The following is a 21627-nucleotide window of genomic DNA, read 5'->3' as shown; positions in this document are numbered from 1 at the left end:
ACAAACCTTAATAATATTCTTCACAGATATTCATATTAATTGTATAGAGCAGTGGAAACTGTAAAAAGTGTGGTAAATTACTACTCATTAATAAATAATGACAAAACCATAATTCCTAAAATTTCACTTGGTTTACTATTCGTTTTTTTTTGTTTAAAGTGTGAATTGCAAAATTTTAAACCCTAGCTAAATTTTTCATCTCACCGAGGTAATTTTTATATTTAGTTCTTGATTGATAAAGTTGTTCCAAATCATCTTCACTCGACTGCCCTTCTGTGAAAATATCACAGTCTTCGTCACTACTCATGACGTCTTATGGTCTTATCAAAATGTTTATATGCTAATTAATTAACAATTTCTAAGTATAGAAAGAATTCTAAACACTAAAACCCATTAAACTCCAAACAAATCCACAAAACAAAACAAGCTGGAACCGCCTGCCCACCTAAAGATAATCATCATCAGTTGATAACTTACTATCTGCGAAGGTGTCAGTACAAATTAGCCCCAACTTACTGGCAAGTTATCGAAATTACGGTTCCGTTCTAATAACGATCAGAAAATTGGTTGGAACGCAACGAGAATCGTTCGAGAACGATTCCCATCAAGGTTGGAACGCTTTTAGCCCTATGCGCATGAACAGAACCGTTCCTGAACGGTTCTCAGCGGGTTGGAACAAACCTTTATTTTTTTTAAATTAAAACTGAATACCTCAAGTTGCCATCCTATAATTTTTTGACATCAAATTGTATTTAAACGTTAGAAGCTTGCAGCCTCATTTGAACCCAGTTTTAAATCATAAAAAATACATTTTTTTTATCATACTGTACTGTAGGTACTATAACGTAGTATATACAGAACAACAAATTACATTTGAGAATGATAAAATCATAGGTTGTCAACTTCAGGAATGTTGACATTTGACTGGTTTTGTATTGTTGTGTGATATTTTCGAAAGTCAATAAGTCGGAAACGTTTGGTTTGAGGTACATTGTGTGTATCTCGATTTTTGCTTAGAATTGAAGGAAGAACCGAAATATGCGATAATATACAGGGGTTCCATTTAAAAAATGAAACTTTGATGTGCTACGACTTTATTACCGATACTGTAACTTTTATATTTAACTTTTTTTGCGGTACCTCTTACATTTTATCTAATAATCGATATGTATCAGCGACCTTGTATAAACATTTAACTATAATGAAAATAACACCATGCTCATGACCAAAGACTATCATAAATTAAAAATATAACAATTAGTAATTACTGAGAAGTATAAAGGTTGATTCTAACTATACCTTCCGTTTCATTCCATATCCGTTCCGTATGTTTTATTGTATGGACGCAAAAGTAAGCTTCCGTTCCATAACACTTCCATACTTTTATTGTACAATTTAAAAAAAAAAGTTTTATTTTAATAATTTGTATCTGTTGAAAAAGGCAATAATTTTAATTAAGAGGTGAAAGAATAAATAAGTATCAAAGCAAATTTTACCAGAGCTGGTATACAAATTAAGAACTTGACAACGCTATTTCCGATATGCTTCGGTACGTCGGCCAAAAAAATGCGTGGAAGGAAAGGATATGGAACGGAAGGAAAACGGAACGGATAGTGTACATTGTCCTATTCATTTACATGATATAATAATTTACGTAAACGGAAGGGAGCTGATATGGAAGGAATAGTGAGAACCAACCTTAATACGGTATAATATTACTGTTTTTTTATTTCAGATGAAAATTCACCGCGTTTCTTTAAAAAACTTTCATTAGGATTATTAATAATCATTTAAATATTACGTAAGTTTCAGTCATTAAAGTCGGAATTAAACAAGACGTTTGATTCTACCATTTAAGCTATTGGAAATAATGGCGGATGCCAACGGTTTATTTACTCCTATATATCTCTATCTATTTTATACAAACTAGACAAATGTAATTTGGCTGCGAAATACTATAAGCCGTAGACTTTTAGTCTTGCGCCATTCTTCGAGGCGTAAAAGTTTTTAATTTTGACATACAACTTAGTTCGTTCTTCAACCTCGTTCCAACTTTCAAAACAAACAAAACTTTATTTTCTCTAACTCGCCCAAAAATACAAACGAAACTTTAAACGACGACGAAGTGCAAACCACAGCCGCGAACTTTTGATAATGTAGTCTTTAGAAGAATGTAATCGTCTTAGATCATTAAGCTGTACTTGTTTAGCGTTGGTAAGATGCTCTCTGGAAGATTTATTGGTGTAGAGAAAATGGGCAAAGATAGAGGTGCCCCAACATGTTTAAGTATAATATTGGATTGTAATAAATCTCAATTTCCGTATATTAAGTAACAAAGCAATAGTTTGCCAATAATTTACACACTGTAGTTCCCTTATATTATATTGTAATCGACTGCAAGTATTACAAAACAGAGCATTAAGAATTGTATTGGGAGAAAATAAATATTGTATATTGTATATATTTATAGAGCAATGATTGCAACAGATATTTTATTTAGATTAAAGCTGCAAAGATTAGTTTAAACCGAATTTATTATCACTATGTTGGTCACATTGCGTCGTGTTTAGCAATGTTGCCCTTTATTATTTGAAAACAATTATCCTAGTGTCAGTCCTTATTTTGTATATTATCAAAGTTGTTGCTGAATCTTTTGTGAGTAATTATCGTTTGCCTATTTTCATTTGTCTTTTTTTTAAAATTGCATTTTACAATAAACAGTTCTTTAAGAACTAACTTTTCGAGTTTTTGTACTGTATTTTGGAAATTGTTTTGTTGAAAATATGCTTGAAGATTTAAACAAAGTTGAAGCCAAAAGCGAAGCCCTGTTTGTTTAACTATTTTGAACGAGAACGTGACAAAGGTCCTTTATTAACCTTGGACTGCAGTCAGAAAAGTAAGTTTGATTGATAATCATATTATACCATTTACAGTTAGTTTTTATTAAATTATGTGCTTATTTGTGCATTAAAAGCACCCTCTTACTTATTATTACCACTTATAGCGTTGTGGGATGCAGGGTGTCCCATTTTTGGTTGAAATCAGACGATATCTCCGCTATTAGTGAAGATAGAAGGGTGCGGCTTGCACAAACCTGTCTCACTTTTTTTGTCAAAACGGAAGATGCCGTAAATAAAATTTCATAGCCGTCTTCGTTTCCGAGCTACAGGGTCTTTTGAAAGTTTTGCAATTTGGGGCACCTCCTGTATCTCTGTTATTGTTAAAGCTATCGAGAAGGTAGAAATTATTGTAGAACTTTAACACAGTGGCGTAGTCTGTTTTCTACCAAAAAAAAATATTTTTGAAAATATTAACTAAAGTTATGTTTTTTAAATTGAACACCCTGTATATTTATAAATCATATGATCTGTCTTGCCATAAGCTTCTCAAAAATATATATCACTCTATATTTATTTTCTACTATTTACTGCAATATTTAAAGCTTTATTAAAACATCATATTTATTAGTAGGCCATGATTGATAATAAAAGAAACTAAAGAATGGCTAAAAAGTATACTGCTATCTGTCTTTGTTTTATTTTGGGAGCTGCTAATAAATTCTTTATATATTAGGGAAACTTAACTCTCTACCGCTATTTGTAAATCTTGTAATACGTGTATACGTAAGAATAACCTATCGTATCGGAAATTTTAGATATTCCTTTAGCTAATTTACGTGAAATATACTTTCAGCAAGATGGGGAACATTCCCCTCATAACTATGGAAATATTAGAATACTGTTAAATTATTATTTTTCAAATCAATGAATTGGAACCAATGAACATGATTAGCTTCTCCTTGGATCTCTTGATTTCGCCGTTCGATTTTCGATTTTGGGAATTTTTGGAAATACGAAATATAGGCAACTAAATGTTGAACACCTGAAAATGCTTTAATAATTCAAGATTTAGATATTTGCAAACCCATCACGTTATAAAAAAAGAAAATATATTCACAGTTTCAGTGGTAACAGTTATTTTAAAAGTAAAATATATCAATCCCAAATAACATTTTTATGTGTGTATGATCATTTTAGTAAATACCATTTTGATTTTTATAGTTTATCATGGCCTACTAATCAGAAAATGATATATTTAAATATTGGTAAATAAAGAAAATAAATATTATAGAGGATATATATTTTGAAGCTCATAGCAAGACAGATCACATGATTTATAAATATACAGGTGTTCCATTTGAAAACATAACTTTAGTTCATTAAAAATATTTTTTGGTAGAAAAACAGACTACGCCACTGTATTCCACGCAAAAAGTTCTACAATAAGAAGTTTTCGCCTTCTCGATACCTTTAACAATAATAGAGATACAGGGGTATCCCAAATTGCAAAAGGAAAAGACCCCAGTTCAGAAATGAAGGCTATGAAAATTTTGTTTGCAGCATCTTCCGTTTGACGAAAAAGTGGCACAGGTTTATGCAAACCGCACCCTTCTATCTTCACTAATAACGGAGATACCCTATGATTTCAACCAAAATGGGACACACACTGTATATCAATAAATAAATAACCCATAATAACGCTTATAATAATCCTGACTATTTTTACAATATGTAATAAGTAAAATAAGCTATAAAAACAAATAAATCAGTTAATCAGTAAAAACATTATTTATTTAATTAAAATAAACGTAAACTTTTTAAAACATAATAAATATTATGTTTTGTCAATTTCAAATTAAGATTCATCTCATAAATCCATCATTGTCTGGCAGCGCTGTCGCCATCGCTTTTCACTCAAAGTTAATGACGTACATCGGAATTGTTTTGCGATTACCATATGTTTGTAACACTGAATTATACATAGCAAATTCGAGGTACGGGCATTGGCATCTCGGAAACCGTAATAGATACGAACATGATTACATTAGGAAAAATTCGTGTCTTGGTATGTTCACCAAGTTGCTCTCAGAAAAGTTCCAAATTTTTCAAGGATTGCTGAGTTATTTGGAAAACGGAATTTTTGAAAATCAATTGTATTTTTCCCTGTCGTTACTTTTAAGAAAATAAAAAACTAATTGGGCACATTCTCATAGCTCAGTTTATGAAGGCTACCTGACAGTATTTTTAGATTTTCAAATTAGCTGATAATTTGTGAGATACAGAGTACAGAGGCCAACTTAATTTTTTAAATACGGACCTGCATTTTTTATTTCAGGTTTTCAAAGAATTCGGTCTCCTGAGGCCAAACGATATTATTACACAAATTATTTAAAGTAATTCCAAGTTTCGCTCTGGTTTTTAAAATATTTAATCTATTCATCGTAACAATATTGATGCGCGCTAATTAACAATGATCAAGGAAAATTGAGTAAATTTATACATTCAAATAAATAGTATACAGGTCAGCATTTTAAAGATCATATTTTTAACTTTTGTATTATTAATGAGAAATCTCATGGCCGATCTAATATTAATAAGACATAGATAATATTAATCGTAATTATAATCAATCAACTTCTACAACCAGTTTCTTATGTTCTTTATGGTCGAAAGAAGATCAAACCATCGCTAATGCATAAATATTTTTTCTGTTCAATTTATGTACAGCCCTTCAAACAGACCTTATACTTTTGAATGCATTTTGTACTCTCTGTTATAAAAACTGCAATACGATAGAAATTTTATTAAAATATTTAAAATATTGAAGAGAACACTTACCGCTCTAATGAAACTAAAGCCTCACTGAATAACCACACAGACGTTATTAAAGTGCCAAAGTAATCGATCAAGACAGGCGTACATTAATATAATATAGTGTGCTCATTGTATTAAATAACATTGTTCATTGTCACAATGTACAACCTATTAATCAATGATTTAGTACATTAAAATAGCCGAATATGCCTGCAGTTTCAAAGATGAAACAAAGAACGCATTCATTGGGACAATGAACGCGTTCTTTATATTATTGAAAATCTTTACATTAATTTAACAACCAGATTTTCATTATATTGATGAAATTAGATTCATACTATTTATAAATCAGGCATCGATCTATGATTAACAAATCATTAATATAATGAAAATAATTGTCCTTAACAAATGAAAGAACAGTTAATAATGGATTGGATTTTTCTAAAGTAACGGCAGGAAAAATTGATTTGCAAAACCTGTTTTGAAAGAATTTAGAAATCTTTGTACTTTTGAAACTTTCTTTGATAGCATCATCTTAGTGAACATCCCAAGGCGCAACTTTGCCCTAATTTAAATCCATATTCGTATCTATTACGGTTTCCGAGATACCAGTGATCGTACCCCGAACTTGTAGCAACCTGTATATGTATATGTATATTCCAATACATCAAATAAAAATTATCTTTATTAAATGTCTGAAGAAGGACAGAAACGTAAAAGTTTTATCGACAAATAATTTAGGACTCATCTACATCTACACTTACTTGTTTCTCTGAGATTTAAAGCGCTAGACGGTGTGTAGACTGAGAAAATTAAGGGATTTTAGCCCGTTTGCTAAACGAAATATATTTAAGGACTATATTTCTAAATGAGATTAAGTTAAAAGTGTGAGTGGGGAAGTTTAAGCTCTTGAATATACACGTTGAAAGGGGTGTAATTCATCACAACCAAACATACAGCTTAAACTAAAAAGGACTGGATAAAAATTGCGATAAATATTATATTTATTTTTAACAGGAAATATGTATTTATACTTGCCATATTTAACAACAATTTAATAACCAAGATAGACCGTAAAAGAATAGAGATACGACAAAAGACCCAGGTAATAGATGTCATCCACAGAATCAAATCCTTTAAGTGGCAATGGGCAGGACACCTGGCAAGAAGTACAGACAACAAATGAACCAAAAAAATTACAAAATGGTACCCACGAGGAATCAAAAGACCTAAAGGAAGACCAAACTTAAGATGGGACCATGATATTTGAAAATTAGCAGAGAAAGCTTGGGCCCGCATAGCTAACAATATACAACAATGGGCCCAACTACAATACTAGAGAGTATCTAAATACGTGAAGGAGGCTTCACCATGATTGGAAATGGTTGAATAAGCTGATGATGATGATAACTTTTCATGTTTAGAGACTTTTTTTTCTAAGTATTGATCTATCGATAGGAAATTTACCTTGATATGCCAGCACTTCTAACGTAATTTGGAGTCATTTTTATTTTTAATCATAAGGTATATGACAATATAATATGACACAAATCAGTTATACATTTAACTACACTGCTCGTCACTTATAGTTATTAAACAAATCAATTATAGACACAGAAAAAAATTGTCATTATCATCACCATTTTCAGCTTATTCAACCATTTCCAATTATGGTACAGCCTCCCTCACATTCTCTCTTTGTATTTGGTCCATCTGTTGTCTGTCCTTCTTACCAGATGTCCTGCCCATTACCACTTAAGAGATTTGACTCTGTGGTTGACATCTATTACCTGGGTCTTTTGACGTATCCACTCTATTCTTTTACGGTCTCTCTTGGTCATTCCCAGCATATTTCTATCCATTGAGCATTGTGCGACCTGCAATTTCCTTATGATGTCCGTTTTAAGTGTCCAGGTTTCGCATGTATAGATCATGACTGGTAGTACACATTAATTATTTATTGCCGGGAACACCGAGAGACATAAGATGGAAGTAAACGCTGCTCATCCGTTTCATGGACATCAACCTCCCCTAAATAGATTGAAATCTAGAAAGAGCTTCCTAAAAACCACTATCGATGACGGTGCATCTCCATCGATGGCGCGACAAAACTTGTGGACACTGAGAAATGCAGATATCGCATCATGGATCCCACCTTCTGAATCCCTTCCGCCAGGTGCAGACTTGCAGTGGAAAACATGGAAGTCTCTCATCAGATTAAGAAGTGGGATTGGCAGAACAAAGGATAATATAGCCAAATGGAATTTTCTTACAGAGCCATCAACATTATGCGAATGTGGTACAGAACAAACCACCAGACATCTATATAACTGCCCTCAGTGTCCAGTTTCTTGTACGTTTGACGACCTGTTGCAGGCCACAGGAAATGCCGTCGATGTTGCTAATTTTTGGTCTGATAATATTTAGTATTTGTACAATGTTCATTTTTTCTCTTGTTTTTTTTTACAATTTTTATGTTTGTAACTGTCTTCGATTTTACCTTTGCAATTTTCTTCTGTTTGTCTTTATACACTTTGTATATATTTTTTTTATTAGTATTATTGTACATATATATATTTTTTTATATGGAACGCTTTTGACACGAATAAAAAAGTACACATTGGTCGAATGTTTTCTTCTTTAGATAGAGTGGCATTCTAGATTTAAATATGATTGCGTTTCTTCCATACCTACTCCATGCTAACTGAATTCTTCTGTTGATTTCTGGTAGTAGAGATTAGACCTGTTCCAAACACCGGAACACCGTTTTAACACCGGTGTTGGGCTGACACCGGTGGCCAAATATAGGCTATCCGGTGTTTCGGTGTTAATACCGACACCGGTGTTCATTTGGATACCGGTGTTCATCTACAACACCGGTGTTCATCTCGACGCCGGTGTTGGTCTGGACACCAGTGTTCATCTCGATACCGGTTTTGACTACCACACCGGTTTTGATATTGACACCGGTGTTTTGTAAACGGGTTAAAGAAGAGAGAGAGAAATAATGTTAATTAATAAGTTCAAAATAAACCTGATAATAATAATGTCGTATCGGTGCTTATTTTTATCGTATATTAAAGCGCACTGACGTTAACTTAAACAGACGGTACCATCGACATCGACACCGACACCGACACCGGTGTTGATCTCGACACTGGTGTTCATTACGATACCGGTGTTGAGATAAACACCGGCGCTGAAATGAACACCGGTGTTGATACCGGTACACCGACTGAAACACCGGTGGTCATCACCACCTAACACCGGTGTTCAAATCTCAACACCAAACAGGTCTAGTAGAGATCCCGAGCTGGTGTATTAGTTGTGAATGAACAAATAAATTGTATTAACATCAAATATTTCTGTACCTAAATATTTAAGCTTCTTTATTTCTTATTTCATAATACCTAAGTTAAATATTTTGTTTCACCATCCATTGAATCGTAACCGACAAGGAAAAGCGGATTAAATGGATTTAAGGGATTTCTTTACCCCTTTTCAAACAAACTCGACCAACTCATTTCATTCGATTAAATCTGTTGTGTTTAATCTGCAAACACTATGTGATGAAAAACAGGACTTAGATCGATAAGTTGCCAATATATTTGTTAAGATTCTCCTTTCTTGATAAAATATTTTGTATTTTTTTCTTTGTTCTTTTACATTCATTATTCTATTTTATAGTAAAAATAAAAGTGAAAGGTGGTTTACTAAAATTGTAAAATAAAAAGAATGAGAATTAAATTTCAAATTAAAATATTCATGATAATGAAAATCAATAGATACATATTTTTAAATTGAATTTTTCAATTACAACTCGTTGCCTTGTACAGTGAGTCTTAAATAAGTGATAGTTGTGATATACGGAAAAAAATAATTTGTTTTAAATTTAATTAACGATTTATGATTTAATTACTTCGATTTACCTTACTACAACACTGGTAGATTTAAGTAAGAAATTGCAAGGTACTTTTCTTGTAAAAAAAAATTCGAATTATAAGTTTTTTTAATGAGTTTATTATTATAGATATATTATATTATATTATTACTATGGTCTTCCTCGTTTTCTATTGTGCAATTATAGCGTGATCTAAGTCTTGATAAATTAAGCCGTAACGTCCAAATATTTCCACAGGATGTACTTACCGGATTCTAAACATTTCTGGATTAAGAAGAGTGTAAAATGCGGAATGCTCCTGAAAAAGAAATTAAATATGTCAACCTTAATTTTTATACTTAAATTAAAGACAGCAAAAATTACCAGTTATCATTTTATTTCAAACTGTGGACGCATGTTTGGCAAACCAATCATTATTAGCAGTAGAACTGATATTTGGGATCGAATTTAAATCCTCTGCTCCAAAGTTCAAAACAAAATGTTTAGTTGTATTGTGATAAACTAGTGTTATTATGATGTTTTAACACCAAACATTTCAATCTCGGGTGATTTTTTTTGTAAAAAAATAAGTATTATTTTGCTAAAATAAATCAGCATTTAAAAACCGTCTCTATGTTTCTATAGGTTAAATCCGAACGACTGGGAAAATCCGCATCCTTGTGACCCGAATCCAGAAGAATTGGAAAATATTTGGACCATAAGAAACTGCTGCTGGTTGACGTTGGGCTCCATAATGGCCCAAGGATGCGATCTCTTGCCAAAGTAAGATTATAAATTATTTCAAATAAAATAATACTGTTATACATAGTTATACTAAAATATTATTTATTATTTTCTAGTTTTTATTCCTTTGATTTAATGCCTTTTAGTAGTTCTTTTTTCTCAATTCATTTAGTTATATTAAACTCTATTAGAATTAAGGTACATATACAATTCAAGTAGGTATTCAGCATACATACGCAGCAAGCTTTAAAATTATAATAAAATTACTTCAATTTAAAAATATACTTTCGCTTATTAATAAATCACAAACTTATCTTTTCTAAACCATTATTTTTTCTCTTTTTACATCTACTACTGTCAGTCCAGTCGAGCACCCCTACAGTATACAGAAGTACTGTAAGATTATTGAAAATGAAAAAATAAATTATTTAGCGGGCTGTTTAGAAGTAAGGCAATGTTTTACTATGGGGAATCTAAAAAAATATGCTCTTTTTTGTGAAAGGATAGAAATCTTCAATTACATTCACTCAAACCATACAAAATCACTTACCATCTTCTTCTTTTTCTCGTCCGTTAACTCTCGAAAGAGTATGGTGACATCATGTCTCAATTGCTCGGATCTTGAGCGGCTATAGAAACCTCTTGCAGGCCGTGACCAATATTTTTTTTGGTTTTGTCCACCCAGCGCGTCGGAGATCTTCCTCTTGTTCGTTTGCCATTAATCTTCCCTTCGATTATATTTTCTTCCAGTCCCTCTGTTCTTCTCGAAATGTGCCCGAAGTACCTAAGGTATGACTGGTCTATTTTGGTTGAAAGTCTTGTGTTAACTTTCAACTGCCTTAGAATTGATACGCTGGCGCTGGCGCTGCGCTGGTCCGATGTTCTGTGTATGAAATTGGCAACATACATACATACAGCCGTTACTCGCTGACGAGTATTCGACACACATAAAGAAGATGGTCACGCAAGGCGTTTTCTTTCATGAGCTTTTCTGTGACTGAAAAGCCCGATACGTGATGTTATCTGCCTACCGCACTCGGACATTCAAAAATCTCATTACTTTGTTGCCTCTTTACTTTTTGGTTGCCGCTGTTAACTGAGTTTACAACCCCCTTCTCCATTGAGTTCTATTGCCAAGCTGCTTTTTCCCCACTCATTCTGCATGTTAATTCCCTTTAAATTTTCGTGGAAAATGTCCTTGTATCTTTTCAGTTGTCCACCCGGTCTCCTCTTACCGTCTACAAGCTCACCGTAAAGCAGAGATTTTGGTATACGGTTTTCTTGCATTCTGCATACGTGACCAGTCCATCTTAAGCGGGATTTTGTGACCATGACTTCAATACTCTCGCAGTTAGCTTTTTTAAGGACCGATACGTTTGAGACATGATGGAACCACCGGACTCTTAAGAGTTGTCTAAGGTGTCTCTGTTGCAACTTGTTTAATGCGTTCATGTGTCGGCGGTAAGGCACCCAGGTTTCGCTCCCATATAACATGGTGGGGATTATAATTGCTCGGTATACTGCAAGTTTTGTTTTTGTACTCAAGTCATGATTGTAGAAAACCCTGTCTTTTTAATTTCAGAATGCTCTTGAGGCGCTACTAATCCTGTGCTGAATTTCAGAGTCAATATTGGCCTTTTCCGAAATCAAGCTGCCAAGGTAATTGAATTCCGTCACATATTCGAATAGTTCTTCTCCGATTTTTATAGCATTGTTGTGATCTTCCGGGGGAGTGCACATGATTTTAGTTTTGTCGATGTTTGGCTTAAGGCCCAAAGCCTCGTATGCCCAGGTATACATATGTGTTCAACATGTCTTGTAATTGTTGTACCGTGTTTGCAACTAGAGCGCAGTCGTCAGCGTATTGAAGTTCTGTGATAAATTTTGTACGTGTTTTTGCCCTGAGTCTTTTTATGTTGAACAGACCGCCGTCATATCTGTATCTAATGCCCAATCCTCTCTCTTGCAGTTTGCTGTCCACTATAATGGAGAGCGCTGCCATGAATATGTTCAATAGGAGAGGCGCTAAGACACATCCCTGCCTAACTCCTGTATTTCTTAGGAATGGGTCGCTCAGTGATCCATGATGTGACACTCTTGACTTGTTGTTATGGAGGCTTTTACACACTGTAAGAAATTTGTTGGGTACTCCGAACTTTTCCATAATTGCCCAAAGCGCATCTCTGTTCACAGAGTCGAAGGCTTTGTTAGATCGATGAATGCAACATAAAGTTTAGACTGCTGCTCTTTTACTTTTTCCTGTAGTTGACGGATGGAATATATGGAATCGACGGTGCCGCGGTTGGCACGAAAACCCGTTTGCGATTCTGGAAGGAGTTTTTTTCTATATATGGGTGCAGGCGGTTTGACATTATTTTTGCAAGAATTTTTTCCGCCGATAGCCAATAGCGAAATTCCCCGGTAATTTCCGCAGTCTGATGCACTTCCTTTGTTCTTAAATATATTCACTATATTCGCGTTGCGAAAATCCTGAGGTACCTCTCCGCTTTCCCATGCGACATCAAAGAGAGCCTTAAGATGACCAATAATTTCTTTACTTGCACTTATAGATTTCCGCCGGAATCACGTCACAGCCAGCTGATTTGTTGTTTTTAAGCTGTTTTATGGAGGTCTTTATTTCTTGTTCTGTTATTGGGATGTCTAATACATCGAGGCTGTTATACTGAGGTATTGTGTTTAGTGCTTCCATATTGGGGTTGTTTTCTTGGTTAAGGATATGGCTGTAATGTTCTTTCCAGCGATTTCTGATTTGTTCTTCCTTTTTTAGAAGTTCGCCATTTTGAGCCATGATTGGGCAGCTTACCTTCTTAGTTGGACCGTATACTTCTTTTACAGCCTCGAAGAATTTACGATAATCGTGATGCGTGGCGTACTCTTGAATCTGATTCGCTTTTTGTTACCACCAGTTATCCTTTACTTGGCGCAGTTCTCTTCGAAGCGTGTTGTTGGCTGCTTTAAAGTTGCTTACCAGTCTTGGATTATGTGGATTTGCAGTGACGGCTTGATGTGCTCTATGCTTTTGTTCCAACAAAGCCTGTATATGCGGTTGATTTTCGTCAAACCAATCTGGTTGTTTCTTTTTGTTCGACTTTCCCAGTACTGCTTCGCTGGTTTTATGAATCGCATCCCTTAATTGTGTCCAGCCTTGTTCAGCTTCCTATATTGAGATTGAAGTTATCGGTGGAAGTGATTCTTCTTGTTCTCTAGACCCCGTACGTTCAATCTGGTCATGTTGTTTTGCTTTTTACAGCGTGGATGTTTGGGTTTTAACTGGATTTTCATTTTTGAAATTAAAAGTCGGTGGTCAGTGCCGCATTCGGCATCTATTCTAGCTTTTGTGAGCCTAACATCTTTTAGATGCGTCCTTCGAACGATTATGTGGTCCAATTGATGCCAGTGGCCTGATCTAGGATGTTTCCAGGTACCTTTAAACTTGTCCTTCAACATGTATTGGTGATGCAAAGATTATACTCTGCGCATGTTGTTAATAAGCGTTCACCATTGCTATTTGCGTTTCCCATTCCATGTTTTCCCAATACGTCAGGCCATATTTCCTGTTGTTTGCCTACACGGGCATTAAAGTCACGATGATTCGTTCGTGCTTTGGAATTCGTTGAAGGGCATTTTGTAAAGCTTGGTAAAATTTATCTTTATCTTAAATTTTAGCGTCAAGGGTGGGAGCGTAGGCACTAATGATGTTGACGTAAGTTTTTTGTCTGATATGGGGTACCTTAGGGTCATAAGACGTTCGGAGACACCAATAGGTACTCTGTTAACTTGGTGGCGATTTCGTTTTTGATCGCAATGCCTACACCATGAATTCTCCTGTGTGTTGCGGGGTGACCTTTCCAAAAGAAGGTGTAATGCTCCTCAGTGAGACTACCTTCATCTGCAAAGCGTGTTTCGCTTAGAGCGGCAACATCTATATTTAATCGGTGGAGTTCCTGTGAGACCAGTGCTGTTCTTCTCTCTGGTCGATTTGAATTTATCTTGTCCAGTAGAGTGCGGACGTTCCACGCCGCGAACGTGAAACTTTGGTGTTTTTTGTTTCTCCGATGATACGCTCGAGTAGGCACCCCCTCCGATTGGGAGATCCGATTGAGGGGGTATTTTACCTCCGGACGATAATTTTATCCCGCTCGAATGTTCCATCATTGCTGTGTGTAAGCTGCGTGAAAAGGTTTAACTGTGGCGGTTACGCTGCCGCACAGTTTTGGCTGCAACTGTAGCACGGGATGGCTATGGCACAGTGAGGACTGCGACGATAGTTCCCTTGTGCTAGGTTCTCGGCCGGCTAGGTGTATTTTATTACTCCTTTTCCCCAGAAGATGGTAGGTCTGAGGGTTGTATAAAGTTACACCGCCTATACTCGGACGTCAGAGCCTTGTTTGTGTAAACAGGGTGCACCACGTGAAGGTGAGGTTGACTTTTGGGTAAGCTAGGCTATATGTATCGCTTCAATACCCCTCGCACCCCTTGCAAATTCGCAACATTCTTCTGTAGGCCCACATTTCGAAAGCATCATATAAGTCCTTGAAATATTAGAGCACAGACACAAAGAATATTTTGATATGTATTATTTCTTCAAGTACTCCTGGAACATGAAAAAGATCTTAGGTATAACTGGACGTCTTATTGAGCTTACTAAATATACTACAAAATGTCTCGCTAATGCATTTTTAAACGGGATATTGAAGAGGTACGATTTAACCGGTAAAAGCGACTTCCTCATATATTAAAAATTATTAAAATATTGATAGCAAAAAATCTTAGTAGTTAATTAAAGTTTGTTATTAGTAAGTCATGGTTATTTTATAATAATTACTGTATTGATATAGACATATGTTATAATTCTAGAGGCGTATCTACTAGGATGGCAACAGCAGCTTGGTGGTTCTTTTCACTGATAATGACCACGTCCTACACTGCCAATATGGCTGCTTTTCTCACTATGTCCCGTATGGGTTTAACAATCGAGAAAGCTGAAGATTTAGCTACTCAAACTAAAATTAAATATGAATGTATGTAGCAGGTGAGATATTTCTCTACTATTATCTAGGTATAAAGCTAAATGATTTAAATAGAAAAATGTGCATATTTTTAAATGAAGAGTCAATACCCAAGAACATTCAATTATTCAATTCATTCAAAATATGTACAGGGTGGGTGAAATTCGACGCTTTTAAATGGAAACACCCTTTTCTATAGGAGATAGACGAAAACTAATATCGGTGTCTGGAGCTCAATTTTCATCAAAAACATGATTGTGAAAACCGCACATCAATATCTGTTACCGTTTCGGAGTTACGGGGTGTTTTTCAAAAATGTGCATTTTAACAAATCGCTGTAACTTTTATGCTACAGGAAAATTTTGTATTTCTATGAAAACATTTCCAAAGCACCTTTTTACGTAGGAATTTAATGGTTTAAGTATAATTTTTTAAAATTAACAATTTAAGAGTTATCAACAGAAAAATTGATTTTTATTTGGGACACCCTCTATATTTTTAATTAACTGAAAAGAATTTAAAATTACCTTTCCAAAAAATTTAGCACACTTGATATTTTGTTATAATCCCCTTCGAAATACATAATTTTTAAAGTTCGCCACTTTTTAACTAGTAGGCTTTTGGACCCTTATTGATGATATGTGCTTAATGGGACTCGAAAACATATTTTTTCCAGCAAGACGACGCACCGCCTCAAAACGCTGAAGTTATCAGCAAATTTTTGCAAGCCAATTTCAAGAATAATTGAATAGCTAACCAAGATCCCAGCCGTTGGCCGTTGAGGCCGCCTGACTTAGTGCCCGTGGATCTAATCCTATGGATATATTTGTGGCAGAATAGAGAGTCCTTAATCTTCTGTATATTCTAGACAAGAATTAGAAATACTAGCAGTTATGAGAGGATACCTTTCACCTCCACTGAGTTAATGAATTCCGCGAGAAATGTTCAAAAACTGCCCCGTCTGTCCATAACAAAAGACGGTCGATATATCGAACAACTGTAGCAAAATCTCATGTCTTGGTTTGCTATTTATTTTTATTGTTATTAGATATATTTTAAATGTGTTGATGTTGGTTAAATATATTTTAAATTGTTATAAAATTCTGCATCTCTCATAGCAAATACTATTTTCGTTTTAATTGATGCTCACAGAATTTTTTTGCATTACAGCCGGTGCCGTTCAAAGCCTACTTATTAAAAGCCGGCGAATTTTTATATACTCTGTATCTCGAATAGGAATCAAGCAAAATATCTAGTGTGTTATATTTTTGGAAAGGTAATTTTAAATTCCTTTCAATAAATTAAAAACATACAGGGTGTCCCATATAAAAAATCAAATTTTCTGTTTGGTAATTCTTAAATTATTAATTTTAAAAAAATTATACTTAAACCATTAGATTCTACATAAAAAGATGCTTTGGAAATGTTTTCATAAAAATACAAAATTTTCCATAGCAAAAAAGTTACAGCGATTTGTTAAAAATGCATATTTTTGAAAAACAACCCGTAACTCGGAAACGGTAACAGATATCGATATGCGGTTTTCACCATCATGTTTTTGACAAAAATTGAGCTCCAGACACCGATATTAGTTTTTGTCTATCTCCTATAGAAAAGGGTGTTTCCATTTAAAAGCGTCGAATTTGACCCACCCTGTACTTATAAAAGCAAAACAAAAATTCTTATTAAAATATATTTATTATTTATATAATAACAGTAGAAAGCACTACATATTTCTTTATAGGTGGATCCACTTCTTCGTTTTTCCAAGACACCAATTTCTCTACGTATCATCAAATGTGGGTGCAGATGGAATCGGCAGATCCGACGGTTTTCGAGTCCAGTAATGCAGATGGCGTGAAGAGGGTATTAAATAGTAAAAGAAAATACGCCTTTCTGATGGAAAGCTCATCGATAGAGTACGAAACAGAAAGAAACTGCGATCTCATACAGGTGGGCGGTATGATCGATTCGAAGGGGTATGGAATAGCTATGACAGCGAGTAAGTTAAAACTATTTTTTGCATCTACGAAAATTAACATATGATAAACTCACCGGCACGAAAAACCGGCACCTTAAAATTTCTATGTAATTTAAAGTTTAATATCTTTTATTCTAGTGGGCCAATTTTGATGATGTTTTAAACAATTTGTAAAGGATAAAACATTGGACCTTTTAGTATTTCTTTCTAAATTAAAAATAAAGGTTTCCATCTCAAACAAAATGTTGATATCTTGGTGAAAGTTTGAAACATCCTCTGAAATAAGTTAACAAACCAAGGAATTTAGAAAAAATTTTATCACCTAGGTACGTCGTTTCTGAATAGTTTGTTTTATGGTTTATCTCAATATCTTTATTTTTTATTAAAGATATTCGCTTTTGAAGAAGACAGTAACGATTTACAGCATTTTTATCATTAAAAGCTTGGCTTTGCTTTTCGTCCTCATCAACACACCTATGAAATAGAGTTTATTGTTTTTCTAGTGTCACTGCAAATGAAAAGTTTTAGAATTATTGCTATGAGTTACTCAAGCAGAGAAGGTTTTAAGTCCACTACTGTTGCATTGAAGTTATATCCACTACTGTTGTATTAATTGAACTTGGTAGAAATCAACTCCTGGACTTAAAACCATCTCGGCTTGACTAAATGCCCATCAGACAAGAATAATATAATTTTTCAATGACAGAGTGACATTACATATATCATAAATACTATTTAATAGGTCTGCTAACTAGGACCGAAAACAAAGACATTGTTTTATTGTAAAAATTAAGAAAAAATATTAGTGTCTTATTCAAAAACGAATATAATATTCAAAAAAAATAAAGCTATGAACCAAAAACCAAACTGTCGGTAAAAGATGCACCGAGATGATAAAATTATTTTTAAATTTCTTGTTTTTTAACATATTCTAGGGTGTTTCAAACTTTCGCCAAAATGCTAATATTTTGTTTTCCCTGATATAATTGACAGATGAGAACTTTAATTTTTAATTTAGAAAGAGGAACTAAAAAGTCAAGATATTTAGCTACAAATTTCTTAAAAAATCATCAAAATTAATCCATTACAACGCAATATAAAACATTATTGCAATATATAATATTTTTCTATTTTGAAAAGAAAAGTCTATCTTTCACTTGAACAAATAACTATTCTAACAAGTATTTTTTAAACTATTTTCAAAATTCTTGTTTAACTAATCTACTTTTCTTTACAGATTTCCAATACAGGAAAGCTTTCAACGAGGCCATATTAAAAATGCAAGAAATGGGAATTCTTAGTAGACTGAAAACAAAATGGTGGACAGAAATGAACGGTGGTGGAGTATGTAAGGTGAGTTTTTATACCACTGAAAATTTAAAAAATTACATGTTCTTAATTGGAATCTTACAAGAAAAGTAACTACAACAGTCATATCTTAAAAATATATAGAATTACGTAGGTACCTACTAAATAATAGAGTTCTAAGTTTTAAAGTATCCAAATTGAAATTAAATTGATTAAGGGTCATGAAAATATTATTTGTTCATATATTCTGAATGAATACTGTAGCGTTTTTTAAACCACTACCACTGCGAACGGCAGCTTTTCATCGGAGAGCAGTCGTGGATAAGGTATTTCACTAGAGAGAAAATTAATCAGTAATAATTAACAAAAGATATATAGATATTGGGCGCCAGGCATGTACAGAGAAAGAAAACACAGTTGTATAATACTTAAAACTAATGACTATATTTATTCATGACGTTCTTTGCTGATACATGACATTGTAGAGTTCTAGTAAATATATAGTGGTTATATGTCAAAGAAAGTGGTGGTAAGAGTCGTACTAAATATCAATGAAAACAACTACGATAAAATACAGGACATGTAAAGTTTAAGAGAAAATATGAAATGTAGCATTACTTTAATTAATTTGATATATTCCATATGATGCTAAATCGAAGATGTTACAACCTGTAGATTCTAGAATCTATGTTTGATTATCCATCTATTAAAATAATGCAATAATATCTATAAAAGTAATACCACCACAAGACGTAATGCAATGAAACCTAAGATCTAAATTATATTTTAAAGATTATATCGACATGAATGTTCTTAACAATTTAACCACTGAACATAGTCTGTACGATATTACTTAAGATGTACGTTATTGTTCAAGACTGAAAATATAGAAAATCTAAAACATAAAAACTAGAACGTAAATCTACACTTAGCTGTTCTTTATGTAATCTTGCTTCAAACAGTAGCAGCGTGAGGTGGTCTCGCATCTCTGTACTGTCTGTCGGCGATCCTGTTGGTCAAAACAACAAAGGGGCCAGATTGAGGACACCATGAATCCCTTACAGCCGTAGCTACTGACTAGGCTTAGAAATGGGAGTGAAGCAGCATGGGACTCCAGCTACATCCACGCTGTGGCACTTAGATGTAAGAAAAAATCGTTCTTACTGGGGACACTCGTCCACAGGACATCTGTACATAAGATAATGTTTGTACATAAGGCACTACCCGTACCTTGGACACAGTCCGTACTTTAGACACAGTCCGTACCTTGGACGCAGTCCGTACCTTGGAAATAGTCCGTACTTTGGACACAGTCCGTACCTTGGATCCTAAAAATATGAAACTCTTGTTTAAAACCAAACAAGGTCTAATAAACAAAATAAACCTACCTCGAAATACTTCCGAGGGCTCAATAAATAATAAACAACATGTCCTTTCTTCCATGTGACATTCTGGAGGACAAAAGAAAAGGGACGCCAACGTGCCAGCAAAACACAAATACAAGTTGGGACATCCGTAACTCTACCCTAAAAATATTCAATAATAATATCGAATCTATAAAAGGTAATAACTCATCTTTACCTGTAGCCTCGAAATAGCAGCTGATTCAAATTAAACAGCAAGATTTAAATAATCACTATTTCTAAAAGCTGGGATACAACAGAGCGTCAAAACAAAGTGAGGTTAAGCACGGAGAGAGTTGACAGAAGCGACGTTAACAGCGCGCGCCTCCTCAGAGCAATAACAGGGTTGTGTCGAACGATAACAGGGTTGGCGACTAGGGAACGTAAAAATTACGCGTCAAATAAACTATCCGGCCTGAACGAGAGGGAATCCGGTGATGATAGGCCTAGACATCATATATTATATATAAAAAAGACATGTAACGAACTAAAAACGTTACAATACATATATTCCGAACTACAGAAAATACATAAACTAGAAGAAATAGATATGTCCTATCATGTCTCTGTAATCTAAATATTTTGTTGCAGGAGGAAGAACATGCGGATGACAATGCTGCAGCAGAGTTGGGACTTGACCATGTAGGTGGAGTGTTCGTAGTTTTAGCTGTTGGGGTTGTTATAGCCTTGACTTTTGCTACGTGTGAGTTTATATGGATGGTGAAGAAAGTGGCAATAAGAGAGACACGTAAGTTCCAAACAGACATATTATACATTAATATAGTTAACACGAACAACGATGCCTATATCATGTTAAAATTTATACCAATAAATCCGTAAGGAATAATACAACTCGATCATGGGCGCCGGACAGGGGGGGCAAGAGGGGGCATTTGCCCCCCCCCCCTGGATCACTGAAACAATAAAAATAAAAGCTATCTTCTTACATCCATCTGTAAAAAAATAATCATTATTATGAAATTGTTAGGTGTTACCTGTAAAATAATAAAAAATGTGGTAATTATTGGGAAAACTGGAAATCGTCCGATTTTCACAAAAATTGGTATACACACTATTTTGAGGTCGTAGATTACGAATCTATTTTTTTCTTGGCGGTCTCTTACCGTTTTTCAGAAAAACGGAAAATTACTTCAACATTGAATTTTTCTTTATTTCGGCCCTATAAAGTAATAATTTCACTATATTTTCATTATATTATAGTTTATCTAAAAGCCACACTTGATTGGGGATAGAAAAGTGTCCAACATTTTACTGAAAAACACTTTTCTTAAAAAAATTGCAAAGAAAATTGAGACCAGATGGAAGTTTGACATTTGATATACTATTGAATATCCTTCTTTCTCTCTCCTATGTAATAAGAGAGACAAATATATTCTAGACCTAATCTAGAAATTTGAAAATTTCTAGATTAGGTCTAGAATCTTCTATTTCGGGTGATTACGGATTTTAAATAAATTACCTATTATGAGATCGACAATAATTAAATATACACCTATATCCACAAAATTACGCGGAAGAGTTTTGATTGCATTGGTTTTAACTTCTTTGCGGAGGGGGTTAATCTTTTTTTAGTTAATCTAATAATATAACAACAAAAGATTAACAC

At 34.1% G+C, this 21627-nt stretch overlaps 1 protein-coding gene across 1 annotated transcript in view; it reads left to right on the top strand.

Moving 5' to 3' along the window:
* LOC115876148 (glutamate receptor ionotropic, kainate 2-like) overlaps positions 1–20748 on the top strand; it is a gene marked incomplete at both ends in the record, with an annotated part of 72028 nt that extends 51280 nt beyond the window's left edge. Inside the window, 5 exons of the mRNA XM_030891832.1 lie at positions 10180–10317; positions 15157–15324; positions 17033–17310; positions 18527–18642; positions 20592–20748. Of these exons, the coding sequence (XP_030747692.1) occupies positions 10180–10317; positions 15157–15324; positions 17033–17310; positions 18527–18642; positions 20592–20748 (857 nt within the window). The remainder of the gene's footprint in view (positions 1–10179; positions 10318–15156; positions 15325–17032; positions 17311–18526; positions 18643–20591) is intronic.
* Between the last annotated feature and the right edge of the window lie 879 nt (positions 20749–21627).

This window comes from Sitophilus oryzae, unplaced genomic scaffold, assembly GCF_002938485.1.
Source record: "Sitophilus oryzae breed Bouriz unplaced genomic scaffold, Soryzae_2.0 scaffold_1411_pilon_pilon, whole genome shotgun sequence".
In the NCBI taxonomy this organism is placed as follows: Eukaryota; Metazoa; Arthropoda; class Insecta; order Coleoptera; family Curculionidae; genus Sitophilus; species Sitophilus oryzae.
The sequence above is the reverse complement of the archived record's forward strand: the minus strand, read 5'-3'. Positions and strand labels throughout refer to the sequence as shown.